The sequence below is a fragment of the Oreochromis niloticus genome, linkage group LG23 (assembly GCF_001858045.2).
Source record: "Oreochromis niloticus isolate F11D_XX linkage group LG23, O_niloticus_UMD_NMBU, whole genome shotgun sequence".
Lineage (NCBI taxonomy): Eukaryota > Metazoa > Chordata > Actinopteri > Cichliformes > Cichlidae > Oreochromis > Oreochromis niloticus.
In genome coordinates this window covers 36,287,361-36,302,524 of record NC_031986.2, presented here as the reverse complement: position 1 = coordinate 36,302,524, position 15,164 = coordinate 36,287,361, and the positions used below count along the sequence as shown (strand labels likewise).

The 15,164-nt window shown below is 40.6% G+C and overlaps 1 protein-coding gene across 5 annotated transcripts in view; it reads left to right on the top strand.

The window, feature by feature from the left end:
* Positions 1-15,164, top strand: part of wwc3 (WWC family member 3) — a 42,517-nt gene that overhangs the window by 11,209 nt on the left and 16,144 nt on the right. For all 5 annotated transcript variants that reach the window (XM_005478808.3, XM_019351581.2, XM_019351580.2 and 2 more), the window contains 4 exons: positions 8,383-8,492; positions 8,689-8,889; positions 9,295-9,371; positions 11,836-11,915. In XM_005478808.3, coding sequence (XP_005478865.1) covers positions 8,383-8,492; positions 8,689-8,889; positions 9,295-9,371; positions 11,836-11,915 — 468 coding nt within the window. The remainder of the gene's footprint in view (positions 1-8,382; positions 8,493-8,688; positions 8,890-9,294; positions 9,372-11,835; positions 11,916-15,164) is intronic.

The following is a 15,164-nucleotide window of genomic DNA, read 5'->3' as shown; positions in this document are numbered from 1 at the left end:
AAGAAATGTCTCTGCGTGGCGTTTTAGGTTTTCTTAAGACGGCAAACGCAAAGAAAACCTGGTTATGTTGAACCAGAAGCATAGTCCAATGAGCAGTGCTTGTTGTGCAAAGATCTCTCCTCTGGTCTGATTTGTAGACTTCAGCAGTAGGTTTGTGGGATCATAAAAGTCTCAGTGGCTGATTAAGTGTTTTGTGATTCTGATTTGATTCTTCTGCTGTGGCTGACTGGCTGTTTTATAACATTGCTGCATTTATAGTGAACCAAACTGCTTGGGGCTGTCTGTATTAAAAAAGTTGGCGTAATGAGCTGTATGTTTTTTAATTTATTATGAGTTGTATTATGAACCAAATAAAAACCGGCAGCAGCAAGAGAGCCTTTGAATTGTTGTTAGCTTCTTGAAAACATGTGGTTGTCAAACCTTAGTGAGCTCATTGTGGTCGAGCTGAAGGATAGTAACCCAGATTCAGGGTATTAAATCCAGCTTCTGAGGTCCCGTAAAGAAATGTATGAAGGCAGTGTTATTTTTAGTGGAATGCGCAGACTTCTTTCTGGAGAATTTTAATTGTTGCAGCTCCGAAACAAAGGCTAAGAAGCTGGTGGTGATGACCCAGCTAGACGTGGTCCGGTGGCCCGGACTTCAGTTCACATGCCTTTCCCATGCAGCAGTGCCGTCGCCACTACAGATAGAAATATCCTCTGGGACAATCCAGGATGGCACAGATTATTCTAGAATTAGCAAATGTCTTCAACAACTAAATATATTTTGCTGAGAATTTGCGGTGCACGAGCAAGCCCGGCAGCATTTCATTCCTCCACAGCTGAACATGCTTGTCATTCTCGCAGCCTCTATTTTTTTTTTCCGTTTCAGATATGTCTCATTTTCTGTTTCCGCTTAGATTGAAAGAGGATCCTGGAGAATGCGTAATGCTTTAGAACAAACCATTAACCGCTGACAAAGCTTCAACATGCATGCGAGTGTTTTTTGTTTTTTGTTTTTAAATGTTTGCTCTCGTTTATTTCTCGTCTTAATACTTTGGTATTTTTGGTCATTCTTTGTTTTCTTTTTCATTTCTGGAAGAAAATGGCTAATTTTGTGACAAGAACTATGTCTATACCAATTATTTTCTATAGAGCTTTTCTCACATATATTGTTCTCCTGAACATTTCTAGACATAAACCAACACAGGTCCAAATGTCCAGTGCAGTCTCCATGCTCCATCCAGACAGTTCCCTCGCCTAAACAACTTTGGGTATTTCCAGTAGTGCAAACACATCTAAAGTCTGCCTTTTTCTGCTGTTTGCTTCATGTAAGAAAGTGAAAGTATGAACTTTATCCAAACCTGATTCTCCTGATATTTGATTAATACTCATTTATTTGTTTCCAAAACCTGAGGTGATTGAGATTTGTTAGTTTGATTTGTATTAAGATTAAGTCAACACAAAGTTTGGAACTGGAGAACAAACCATGACTCAAACTGGAAATGAAGGATTTTTGACAAATTGTTAAAACAATGGCTCCTGTTAGTTTTACTCAAAACATCCACAAAGTAAAGAGCTGATGTCTGCTAAGTTTCATAGAACCAGTCCTTGGTCTACAGGAGTCCTGTTGGGGGAGGATGAGAGGATGTAGTCATCTCAGCTTCGAGATGAGTTAATGTCAGCATTACTGCTCAGAATGGCATTCCTAAAATACTGATGTTATGCACGTATACCCCTACTGCGTTCACCTTCATAATTAACCTTTTTGCCGTGCTGACAAACTGGGCTTTATATGTGGCTATTAATGTGGTGGTTATTAGTCTAATTCATCATTTGGTCATTTTATCATTTATGTACTTTTTGTTTTAGTTCTTTTATGTCTTTGGTTTTCGTTTTGTTACTAGAAACTGTAGATGAGAATTGGTCTGTCTGGCTAAACGTGGTACATGAGCTGCTCAACTTAACAGGCAATTCATTTGTATTTAAAGCCAAAAACCTTTGAGCAACCAGTTTTCAACCTTATGTTAAAGCTTGAGGAAATTTAAGGGGGTCACTTTGGTTGATATTTATTTTTGGGAGATTTTGGATGTAGTTAAAATAATCTGTTCAGTACTTGTGGAGATATTTCAGTCTGGAACAAATTTGATGGACAGCCCAACCCATAGACAGATTTTGCCATCCAGAGAGACACACTGGCTAAAAACTGCATAAAAGTCCCTGAGAGCACCTGCTGTGCAGGCAGTGTAATCCTGTAGCAACTCTAAAATAATCCTATAGGAATATGATTATTATAGAAGTAAGTGCTTGGGCCTAAAAACAGCCAAACAGTATCAGGGTGGGTAAAGCATCCCGTTGGTTGTCTCACACATGCTCTGCATCCCTGAGTGCAGATCTCTGATGCAGTCCATATCAGCGTCCTAGTAAAGTTTGATTGCACCTTTCAGAGCAGTGGAGGTCCTGTGTTCTGCTTCCTGCACCATCATCTAAACCAGTGATTTTCACACATTGTGTGCCCATGGAGCACCAAAGGGGAAAACCCAAGTGAAGGCAAATCTGTATTCACATCTGTGCCAAACAAATTCTTGGTCACCAGACATTAGGCTGCCGTCTAGACTTTCCTCAGCTTCAATCTGGGACAAACAGATTAATGTTTGTGATAAATGTTTCACTGCTTCAGCGTTGGTGAAACGGGAGCTTTACTGACCTCTTGGAATTCCTCATAAAGTGTTGTTCGGTGTTGTGAACGGTAACTACTAGCTACTGGTGAGGGGAGGGGGCGTGTGGCGGTCAGCCAGAGGAGGCAAAGACGCCACTGCTCATGTCAGTATTGTTGGAAATGAGCATCTAATCCAGTAGTGATAGTACTTTTCAGTATAAGTTAGCATTTGAGTGATTCCCCCGTCCCCCCCCTTTGGAACAACCCTGTTTGGCTACTGTAAAAAGTTGGATTGCATTTATACTTTGCAATAAGCTCCACTATCATGTTTGTTATCCACTGCTATATCAGCCCATTTAGCACAATCAAGCAAACCATCTCAGCCTCTGTTTCAGATCCAGTGGGGTTTTTGTTGTTGTTGTTTTGTTGTTGTTTTTTAAGGTGGGCCGAGTTTTGATCTGAATGGTTTGTTTTCCACGTGTCTGTGTGGCTTGCTTGGTGCCAACATGAACAAGTTTCTTCAGAAAGGCGACACGCTCCAGCTCATTGCTGCATCTTTCTTGCTGTCCGAGCCTGTTGTGTGTCACTCTGTAATAATTCCTGTGCGAATGGATTTCCATTTGACAGAAGAAAGGTTTAAACTTTTCCGTTGTATGGGAATGAATGCATACAGGATACATCCAAAGTTTTGCGCATTTGTCACAAAAGCACACCGCACACCTGGACTTTCTTCAAGGTGCAACAGCTTGCTGTAGAGCTGTCAACAAATTGAAATTTCATTATATGATTGAATATTTAAATACTAAAAAACAAGCATATTTTTAATGTGCTTTTGGAAGCACTAGTGTGCCTCAGTGTACCACGTGGGAACCACGGGCCTGAACCAAATGGAGTCTTTACAATTGTGAGACTGTGTGTCTCATTTTTGTGCCCCGTGCAGGAAACGTCCCGACCTAAATCTCTCCCACTTTATTCAGGCACAGCTGTTTCACTGTGTCAACTGAGGCTGACTGTCAGAAAAGGTCATAAAAATTTCTTCTGGTTAAAAGAAATGCAGACTTACTACACAGCTAGCTTCAGTTGTCCAGTTTTTTTGGCTGAATCTATGCTGTCACATTGGCCGTCTCCTGCTCTGTGCTGCTGTGTGTCCCTCCTCTGTGCGAGTTTGTTGTGCAGTGGTTACAGACTCTCCCAAGACCAAGACATGACTTGGAAAAACAGAGGCTGCTGTCACAAGACCGTGTAACAAACCAAACATTCAGAAATTCAGATTCAGATCTCTGAGAGGACATGTTTTTCCCTTCTGCCTTTTTTCTTTTTTCTTAGTCTCCCCAGGGAGGTCAGAGGGCAGTCCAGGACTAACCTCCCTCTGATGTCACATAGCTTCCCATCCAAAGCCTCTTGTGGTTGTTCTGTTTCTATGACCATTTCAAATCACCCAAAATAAAGCAGAACTACTATACATTATTGCTGCTCTTCATATAACCTTGCGTTGCTTTTGTTACTATAGATTTTTTTTTTTTTGTCTCATTGTTTCTCCTACAGTTCCTTTCTGCACATGAAACCTGACAGCTTTGTTACAGTCAGTGTTTATTTAAGTATTTACAAGTGCAGTTGGTGTCTGTTTACCTTTAACAAACATTTAAAGCAGGAGCAGGTAGGGAGTGTGCTCTTGTTTGCCTTGTCCTGGTGTTTGGCAGCAGGACAGTGCACATAGTTCATGTGAGAGTCCTTTTAACCCTGCTTCAGCCTGCCTCTGGTAGATTTGAGCAGTTATTTGTGAAGCTGCTGCAGGCCTGTGCACTTTATTTTAGGGGAATATTTGGGTCTTAGTTGTGCCAGTGTGTCTAGTTAGGAGAGGCCACTGATTAAGAAAATATGATCAAACGATTCATCTATGAATCATCTAGTCTAAGTCAAAGTTTGACCTCTTCATGTGTGGACATTATTTAAACCGTGAATGGTTCAGCTAGGTGTGGCTCAGGTGTTATAGCTATTGCATTGATTGATGCTTGATTGAAAAGGAAATTAAAAGTGTGTAAAATAAAACAGCATGTGAATATAAATGGTTAGCTCGTAGACTAGAAAAGCAGTATCCTACCAAACAAATGCCGGGACGGTGATCTACTCACCTGTAATCCTACGTGTAAAGCACATGTAAAAAGGTCAGCAGTTTGAAGGCGTTTCACACCTGCTACCTGTAATAATTTCGTTTAATTGCAAATTGGTCAAGTCACAGCTCAAAAGCTTTGATGATGAAATTTTTCTTGTCAGCTTCCCTTTCTTCTCACTTTTGTGTTTGGTGTAACACTCGGATTTGTCATTGTCAGGAAAAAGTTATTCAGGTGCTTCATCAGACAGCATTGTGAACAGTGAATGTGCTAAAGCTGTTCTGCTTGAAAAAAATAATAAATCCCTTTGTAAAATACCCCAGGCATCGCAAATATTATAAAACATACATTGCTATCCATGATTGGCCATGATCAGTCAGCGGTCGAATCTAGTAAACTAGACTTTGTATTGTCGCATCATAATGTTGACTGAAGCCATTTTCTGGTTCTCAAAGGGGAATATTTGGGTCTTTGTTGGGTCAGTGTTTGTAGAAAGCAGAGGTCAGTGATAAGGAAAAAATGTATGTCGCACCTAATACTTCAGTGGTTCAGCTTCTCTTGTGAGGACTGATATTTAAAAAACATTTGTGAAACTGAGGCAAAGAAAATGTTGCCAGTAGCAGTTCTACTAATCCATTTTGCTTCTTAACTTTCATAGTAATAAACAGTAAATAACCGTCATACACGAGTTAAAGACAACGGCTATGCTGTGATTTTTGGCTACATGTACAGTGATTTCAGAAATCAGCTTTATTTCCTCTCACGTTCTGAAGCTTTTCTAATAAACCCATCAGGGAGAGAGAGATACTGATGTTCCTGCTCCAGGACATCAAGATGTTATGAAGATTTTTTTTTTTTTTTTTTTCCTCAAACCCTTTTCTGCAGGGGAAAAAAAATTGTCGAAAGGCATTTGAAAATTGGCCAAATCCAGTGTCAAAGCTGCTAATTTAGCAACAGTGAGGTGAAATGAAGCATGATAATCACTGCTCTCAGTGAGAGGGATATCAAGCATTGAAAAAACAGAATCCCCAAATCTGAAAACTCAATACCTACCCAGCTGAATATTAGGCTTCCTTAACTAATAATTTATGAACACATGTTTGAACGTTTAATACTGACTTACAACACATGCAGAGCTGCACTTGAGCAGCAGAATTGATCAAAAGTATGTGAAAAGCATAGGGGTTTTACTGAATTGGAGGCAAGCTCCTGCAACCAGTCATCAATTAGGATTCAGTACACCTTTGTTTGTGTTAGAACGCCTTGTTTTTATGTCACTTCAATGAGAGCGAAGGGCTAATTCTGCATTGACTCATCAACTGGCTCTTAATCTGAATGCAAATTCTTTGACCGAAATGAGGAAGTGAGATCTGGTGAAGTGAGTTTGCTCTGAGGAATGCTGTGCAGAATGTCTCAGCGTCTCTCTCCGGGCCATCCCCTCATTGTATGCATACCTCAACAGGATCAGGACTAATGCGCTGTCTGCATTGTGAGCATAGTGTGGTGGTTGCTGGTCCTCCTTTTTCCTTTTGTGCTGATTCAATGGAAATTAGTTACTGTATGAACTGCTGTCATCAAACCCGCTGCTCCATGACTCACTGATATCATTTTTTTTTTTTTTTTTTTTTAGGGTAGTAGACATCATCATGTGTCAGGCTGTTATTTGCTTTGCCCTTGTTCTTTGTTTTTGTTTTTTTGGTGGGGGGGGGGCAGCTCTTCTCTGAGCCCCTCTTGCATGAATAAACTCCTCATGCCATCTCTAAAGCCTAGTTTATGGTCACTGTTTTTGCCCTTCTGAACATTGATGCATGGTAAATATGTCACATCTGCTGGCATTCACTCTGCTTTGGTGTCATTTTTGCTATTGATTTTTGTTAGGCACACAGGTACACGTACATGGGTGTACGAGTGGGTCAGCCCTCGCCACCATTTCAGTGTTATATTGGTAAAGGAACTCAGACTCTCAGATTACAGAGTGGAAGATGCTGCAACAGCTGGAAAAGATGAGGCAACTATGAAAAAAAACCTCTGATCCCTTTTGATTTCTTCTACTCATTTCTGCCACTTGTTTATCAGGATCATCTTTCAGCCAATGACAGTAACTCATGGCCATAGCTGAAGGTGGGATTGACAGCTTCAATTTGACATTCAGCTTTCTCTTTTCGCCACAACAGATGCCACTACAGTGCTGCAGTCTGTCAATCTTCCACTTTACTCTGAGCTATTATGTAGCAGCAATCCTCCCCAAGCTGGAGCTAGTTTTTTGTAGCAATGTTTGTTATTTAGTGTTCACTTTTAGCCACAGCTAAATTGCATACCTAGTTTTATTTTTATTTTTAATTTTATTAAATGCAGTTGGTGATAGTCACCATCTTTCCTTCCTGTGTTTCTAATTACCATTGGGTTCTCTGGTCAGGTCGTGCAGACTCAAGACAGACTTCTCTGTCCTGGACTTTCAGTTTTAGTCCTTGTTCTGCTCTACAGATCCAGTGGAGTGGGGCGAGGACTAGCTGCAGTCCATGGATGTGGAGTTAAACCACAGGATGTAATGATGCGTTAAAGTGTCAGCTGGTTGTTTTGCTCAGGTATTTACTTGTCACAAATAAAGTACTTGAAGGGATACTCACTCAAGAAAATATGTGCATGTACACACATGCACATACTCACCCCCTCCACAAATAGAATGTAAATTCATGAACATGTGAAGGTCATTGACTCAGTCATTACATCTGACTCCAAAGCCTCCTGAAGCTCATGATTGACACATTCATTTGTCTAAAATCTGTCAGGGAAGAGAGAGACATGTTTTTTTTCTATGGCGGGTAAAACAAATATTGAACATGTCATCAATGTTTTTAAGTAAATATATTTTTAAAGGTGCTATTGACATGTGTTAGTGGGTCATGAGCGATGGTGAAGAGGAGGAGTCATGGACTGTATTGTGCATATGATCTGTTTAAGAATGCTTTTCATCCTTAAACAACACATACTGGTATTATGGCATGTAAATTGTGCTCTAAGCACTAATTATGCAAAATTTTGTATCAAGGTCATGGGTAAATTTGTGCAAAATTGAGCTTTTTGGCCACGTAGGGTTCACCTGCTGGCTACCACTTATAGTATATCGAACAACTTTGTTATTTGATTGGTGCATTTCAGGTTATGACCTGATGTTTTTTATGCCAGTTTCTCTGGAATGTATTTTTGTAAGTAATTAAGTAAGTAAAGTTTATTTATATAGCACCTTTCACAGACATGTGTCACAAAGTGCTTTACAAGGTAAAAACACATTTTTGCATTTTTGATTTGTGTTGTTTTTCTTGTATTACACATTATCAACTGTTTTGGTCTTTTGACCACACGAACACATAAAGAATGAATGTTTACTTTTGTTAATTAGAACTTAACACACCATTTTACTGTATGTACATAATAAATGAGGCAGAAAATGTATTTGTATGAGGAGAATGTTTAAATGAGAGTAACTAAACGGGATGGGAATGTAGTGAGATTTACTGATCAGTGTTTTGATATTGAAAAAGAAGCGAGAGTTTGCAGGATACATGTTTTTATTCTGTATATGATCTTTATTGCGGGTTACTGTTTGCACTGAAATATTCTCAATAATTTTCAGGATCACCAAACCGCTGACGTTTGCTGACTGTGTTGGAGATGAACTGCCTCTCGGGTGGGAGGAAGTTTATGACCAACAAGTGGGAGTTTACTACATCGACCACATTAACAGTGAGTACATTAACTTGGCTTTTGTCCCCTTAGCATAAAAAATAAGCATGAGTAAATGCAACTTGTATTAAAAATACTTAACTATAACTTGGGAGAGTGAAAGCCCACTAAATTTTAATATACTGTACTTATAGTTTGTAGTTTCACATGTCTTTGTGGAATTATTTGCTGACTCCTGTTTTTGTCCTCCTGTCAGAGACCACCCAGATTGAGAACCCGCGGACTCAATGGCGGCAGGAGCAGGAACACATGCTGAAGGAGTACCTTGTGGTGGCCCAGGAGGCCCTCAAAGCCAAGAAGGAGATATACCTGGTCAAGCAGCAGCGACTGGAGCTGGCTCAGCAGGAAATGATGCTCTTCCACGAGCTCTCTGAGGACAATCGCTCCATCACCAGCAGTAAGACGCACAGATGTCTTTCAGTCGTCTGATAGTGTACACCATATCATATTTTGTTTTATAATAAGATGCACAAAGTAGATGAACAGAAAGGAATGAAAATGGATGAGAAAAATATGAGCCTGAAGCTCTCATGGGAACCAAACATGACCTTGGCTGACCCAGTTATCTAGTCTGGACATGTATTACTGCTGATATCCCTTTAAAGACTTTTGGGAGGGGTGCAGGTCTATAGAAAATTTTCCAAATCCTCCCTTTTAACTACCTCCACCCATAAACCCTGACTCCTGCCAGCCAGCTGTCACACACAAGGTGTCCAGGGGGCATCTGAGAGATGACACCTTAAAATCATCACGGCTAACTAACTCTAACCTCCTGTCTGCTTTTCTTTCTGTGTGTCCACAGCGGTCTCTGGCTCCTCCTCAAACGCGAAATACGACCCTGACCAAATCAAAATGGAAATAGCCTGTAGACGAGAGCGGGTAAGTCATTATCGCAGGAGAACAATGGGCTGCAGTGAGGGGCCCTTTTGGGCAGAGAAAGGGGCTGGGGTGTGGCCCCTACAGGATACTGTGGCTCTGGCCTGGGGCCTCGGGAGGATGAGGATGAGATCATAAAGGGGTCAAGCTGAGGTCCCTGATGGGTTTATATAGGACATTTCTCTCTAATCAGTCATATGGGCGAGGGTGTTTTCCTGCATGAACAACATTTTAAGTGTTGAGTAAGGTGTAATTTTGATGTTACTGTAGAAATTTGTTGACAAATCAAAGAAATTGAGTTTCTTTTAAGATTATATTGACATATTAGGCAACGTCCATAAATAAACATATTTACAGTGATTAAAGACCAGATAACTCAAATTTCCTGGTAATCAGTGAAGGTCTGTTAAATATTAGGATTAATTTATGTGACCACCATCATTACAGTAATATCGATGCAATCAAAGAAATAGTTTTAGACTGATTGGAACCTCTTGTATCCACTTGTAACTCTCTATTTAGAGCCACTATTTAAAAACTAATATGACCTTAAAAGATACACGTGTTCATTTCCCTCTTAATATTGTTATTATTCTTGGACTCTACAAGCATAGCGTTACATGATTTACTGTTTACAGTGATCTTGGTTTATTTTATACTGGGCCTTGGTGCACCTTATCACCCACAGACGGTATAAAAGGTGGCTCGAGCTACTGTCATGTCACTTTTGTTTTTTTGAAGCCTCGATGAGAGTTTTGTCCATCTCCATTGTGGTTGCAGCAGACCGGATCTGATTTTAAGGGGCGGGTCTGACCGTGAAAATGTTCGTCCATTGGGTAACGACTTGTGATTGATGGGTTTTTAGACATTGAGTCTCCTTTCTATAACACAGATAATCCTCCATCTGGTCACCTTCAGAAAGAAGGCAGAATGCTTCATCCCTGTTTATACTGTCTTTGCCGTCAGCTCACACTCTGGAATGAATTGTTTAGCCCCTCCCACTTTAAAAAACAGACTTTCTTCTGATTGGTTGTCTTTTAAAAACTGAGGGTTTTAACAGCATACGGGTGTAGCTGTGTTAGCTATGTTATTCTCATTGAGCTCGTAGAGAGCCAAAAGTAGAAAAAAACTTGTGGAACTGAGAACTTAGAGCGGTCTCAAGACTGAACTGTTTCTTTCACAGAGATTCTTTCTGCATATGCGGACCTCATTTCAATGAGTGCATGCACTGTGGTAACTGTAATAACTCCACTCTGTTAACATTCCCATTGTCAGCATGTTGGGATACTGACACAAGCATTCATGCTTGCTTTCTAATAGCTATTCTTTCTAATAGGAGTATGGCATGACCTCATCAAAAGCATCTTAACTACAGTTTGTGTAGGCTACAGGATAAGCAAAGTCTGACACTGTCCCAGATATGAACAATATTTATTGGAACAGGTTGGCAGCCTGTTTAAAGCAACATCATCTTCCTTGTAAGGATCTGAATATCGTTCTAGGTTTTACTTATGGGATGGAAATGGTATCTGTGTTGTTTATCGATGTCGCCCTCATGAATTTGTGCACACACCGAGGAAATGACTGCAAGGAGGAAAAAAGGGCCCTTAAATCAGGAAGATCTCATTAGCCAGATGTAAGATCAATGTGTTTGTACTGCATTCAGCTCGCAGCTGTAGCTGTTAGTGCAAGAAAACTTTAGCCAAAGCAGCCACAGCCCTAACATTGTGCCCAAAATATGTTCAAATAGGCGAATTATTTAAAAAAAAAAAAAAAAAAAAAAAAAAAAAAAAAAAAAAAAAAGACCTTCTGTGCAGTTGAGGTTTAGGGGAAACTATCCATATGGACCTGTTTGTTGTAACAGGCTCTAAACCTGTTTATTTCTGCTGTAACATGGTAGTCTTTGACCCGCTTCTGGAGTCAGCCTCAAGTGGCCATTAGAAGAACTGCAGTTTTTTTTTTTTACTTTGTTGCTTCTGTGTTTAAAAATAATTAAACAAACATCAGATAAATTAGAATAATGCCTCTTTTAAAAAAAAAAAAAAAAAAATCTCGACTCCCTATTTATTGTATTACGGGCCTCCTTCTAACCTTTAATTGTCTCCAAACTTGGTAAACTAAAATTCTCGTTCCCTCTGTAACTCTGAAATAGTTCCCTTTCCCTATTTCATATTAAAATAATATTTTAAAAAGTCTTTAACTGGGTCACACTTCACAACCACCACATCAATTACAGATTACTATTTTTCTAAACCCTCTCCAGCACAAAACGCCTCAGTGTGTGACCCTGTGTGTGTGTGTGTGTGTGTGTGTGTGTGTGTGTGTGTGTGTGCGCGCGGTCCTCTATATAAACATAGCTGAGCATTCCTGTATGTGAATAGTCGTGACTTGGCACTTTTGGCCGGTGTCGGTGGTGAGAGAAGCCCATTGTGTGCCACGCTAACCCGGTGCTCGCTTCTGTCCGCAGCTCTCCCGACTGAAGCAGGAGCTGGCCCAGGTGAAGCAGGAGCTGCAGTATAAGGAAATGGGAGTGGAGACCCTGCAGGAGTGAGTGTTCCTCTGCCTCTGTGTGTCCCAGGCCCACCCTTCCTCCCATGGCCGTGTTTCTCCTTCCTACAACTCTCGGCCTTGTTGCTCCCCACCCAGCGGCCTTTTCCCTTTTTTATTCCCTCTCACACTGCATGTTTGGTCTCATCCTTTAGGTTCCTTTAAAACCTTTTTCCTTTCCTCGCCACGCTTTTATGTTGTCTATATTGTTGAACTGAGCTTTCAAATTTAAATATTATCTTTTAAAACTGTTTCTACTGCTCACAGTTTAGACATGATTTAGTTTAACTAAGAAGATTGATTCAGATTTCAAAGATTTGAAGCAAAAAGGCCTTTGACTTATTAAAAAAAAAGATATTTAAGTTAATAGGAATATATTTTTCACTTTGTTTTAAAGTAACTTTTCTTTATTATTTATTGTACTTTCTTCTAGTTTTTGTTGCTTTTAAGACACATTCACATGGCGTCTTCCTGTGCTGGGAACATTTCTAAGCGGCTCCAAATTTCATGTTAGAAATAGAAGCTCCACCTCTGAGAGGGGAAAAAAAAAGAGAGAATGTTTCAGAAAAGGCAAATGGAGGGAGTTTTTGATGGAAAAGGGGACTCCACCTCAGGAAGAGGATGCACCAGTGGAGTGCAGAGAGCCAAGGCTCAGCCTGGAGAGGAAGTTGTTCCATGGAGAAGAGGGGGGGGACGGTAGAGGTGGACGGGGTGAAAAGGGGGGGAGGTGTGGGCTTGAAAGCAGTTTCAAAAACACAGTGATATCTGGCAGCAAATTCCTCTGCACTTCCTGAGTCCTGGCAAAGAGTCCCTTATCTCTTAGATAATACACAACTCAAGTGATTCCCAGAATAGCCAGGAGAATACACAGCTTGCAGAAAACGGAGACGCATCCTCTTCTTGAATTTTTTTTACGTGTGTGTATACGTGCTCATGTGCGTGTTTATGTCTTTCTTAGCCTTTGTGTATGTGTGTGTGCGCGTCCCTTTGTTCCCTCTGGGTCACCCGGTAGGGCTTAGGCCATGAGGAACCCTACGGCTGTTGTTTTGTTTTCTTTCGCCAATCTCAGCTGTTGTAAGCAATATAGCTAATTGTTCTCCACGCCATGTCGCATCAGATAAAGCAAAACAACGGTTTCTGGTGTAGAGGCCTCCTGCTCCTTAATCTTCATTGCTCGACTTAAAGAATTCAGGAGTTGGAGTTAGGAGTTTTAATCTTTTGGACAGTTTGGCATACAGACGTCTCATCTGTTCTCCATCTTATCTTGATGAATTTCTCTGAATTTTTGGATGCTTCACATGCTTTCTGACCTGTTTCTGTAGCCAACATCACAATCAGCAGCTCTAAGAATTGAACTTAAATAAATGTAAGCATATGTGATGCTGTACAGCACACGGCATGGGGGAGGTGGGGGGGTTCAATACAGGCAAGCACAGAAGGGTGGGCAGTGTCCTGTTTTCTGCTAAACACATAAACCTATAAACTCCTCGGCCCTGCCAATGGGCCGGGGGGAACAAAGCAGGGCTTGTTTTGGGAGGAAGAGGCAGGGTCGGGTGGATGAACAGTACCTGCTGTTGAAGGAGAGTGAAGGAAGCGGGTTGTGGCGAGAGGGGAGGCCACGTGCCAGGTCCACTAACGGAGGAGGCACGGTCCTGTGCTCTTCCAGCTCCCCACCAACCAACCACCTACCTAACCACAGACACACAGACTAGGGATACAAGAAGCTTTACTCTGCAAGCACGATGAAATACGCAGATAGGTCATATTTGGTGTACTGTGATATGTTTTTGTTTATTTTTTTTAATGTCATGATCTGTAGGATAAACTCACGCAGAGATTTCACCTGCTAAATCAGGGAGAGCCCAAACCATTACTGATTGTTGAAAGTAAACGAACTGAGCCTTTATGTCAGTCTGTCACATGCAGTTTCAGTATTTCATAACTAACCACAGTCTAAAGAAACACTTGACTCATTCATGAATACAGTACAGTAAGACTTCAGATGTTCATCTGATTATTTTGACTTTACTCACCACTGACAAGTTTTCCAATACAAAGCACCGTATCTTGTTGTGCAAGTGAATGAGAGATTCATTCCTAATTTTAAACTACTTTAGATAGAAATAGGAAAGTAAAGGTAGGTGCTTTGCTGAGAAAAGTCAGTCAGATTGGTGATAAATAACAGTTAAGTAGGGCCGATTAGCTCTCATTCTTAATCCTTGTGCTTCTTTTGATACTTACTCTTATTACTTTTACTGTCCAAAATTAAATCCATTTCAGTTTTATTCTGTCTTAAAGTCAAAGATGTACAAAGATGCTTGAAAACATTAAGATAAGTTTAAACTTTTGGTTCTGATATCGACCTCTATGGAAGCTCAAAAATGACAAAAGACAAAAGAATGATTATCAGAAAACAAAATAATATATTTGTTTAAAAATCTTTATTATTAACTAATAATGCTCAGTTTTCTTTAATTTTGTCAGTTTGCGGGCTCCATATATCCATCTCAACCTCCCTTAGAAAATCACCGACATACATGATGCTGATATACCTTTAGTTTATTAGGATCCCCGTTAGCTACAGACGTGCAGCAGCTTTTCTCCGTGGAGGCCATAAAGCAGGGGTCCCCAATCTCAGTCCACGAGGGCCGGTGTCCCTGCAGGTTTTAGATGTGTCCTTGATCCATCACAGCTGATTTCAATGGATAAATTACCTCCTCAACATGTCTTGAAGTTCTCCAGAGGCCTGATAATGAGCTAATCATGTGATTCAGGTGTGTTGACCCAGGGTGAGATCTAAAACCTGCAGGGACACCGGCCCTCGTGGACTGAGATTGGGGACCCCTGCCATAAAGGAAAACTTTACATTGTTACAGTGCAGCAAAGCAACTTACATAGAGACGTAGCAAATTTAAAAAGCTGTAACTCCAAAAAGGCACAAGAGAACACAAGCTCGTTAAAACCGTCGGACCATAAAAAAACTGGTTTGTCTTGTGTTGTCTTCATAGCTCAGTTCATTAGTTGGATTGAATTTGATTTTCAGCAGATGTCTTTTCAAACATCTTTGGTTTTAAGCTTTTTAAGAACATAGGAAAAATACTGAAACCATGAAGGTTTGCCCTCTGGGACCAGGGCTTTCAGAGTGTGGCCTGTGGGTTAAAGACCGCCCTTATTAACATTTTATGGGGCCTCCATGAGTGCTGACTGCACTACTGTACATTTAATTAATTCACAGTTCATGTCATACTG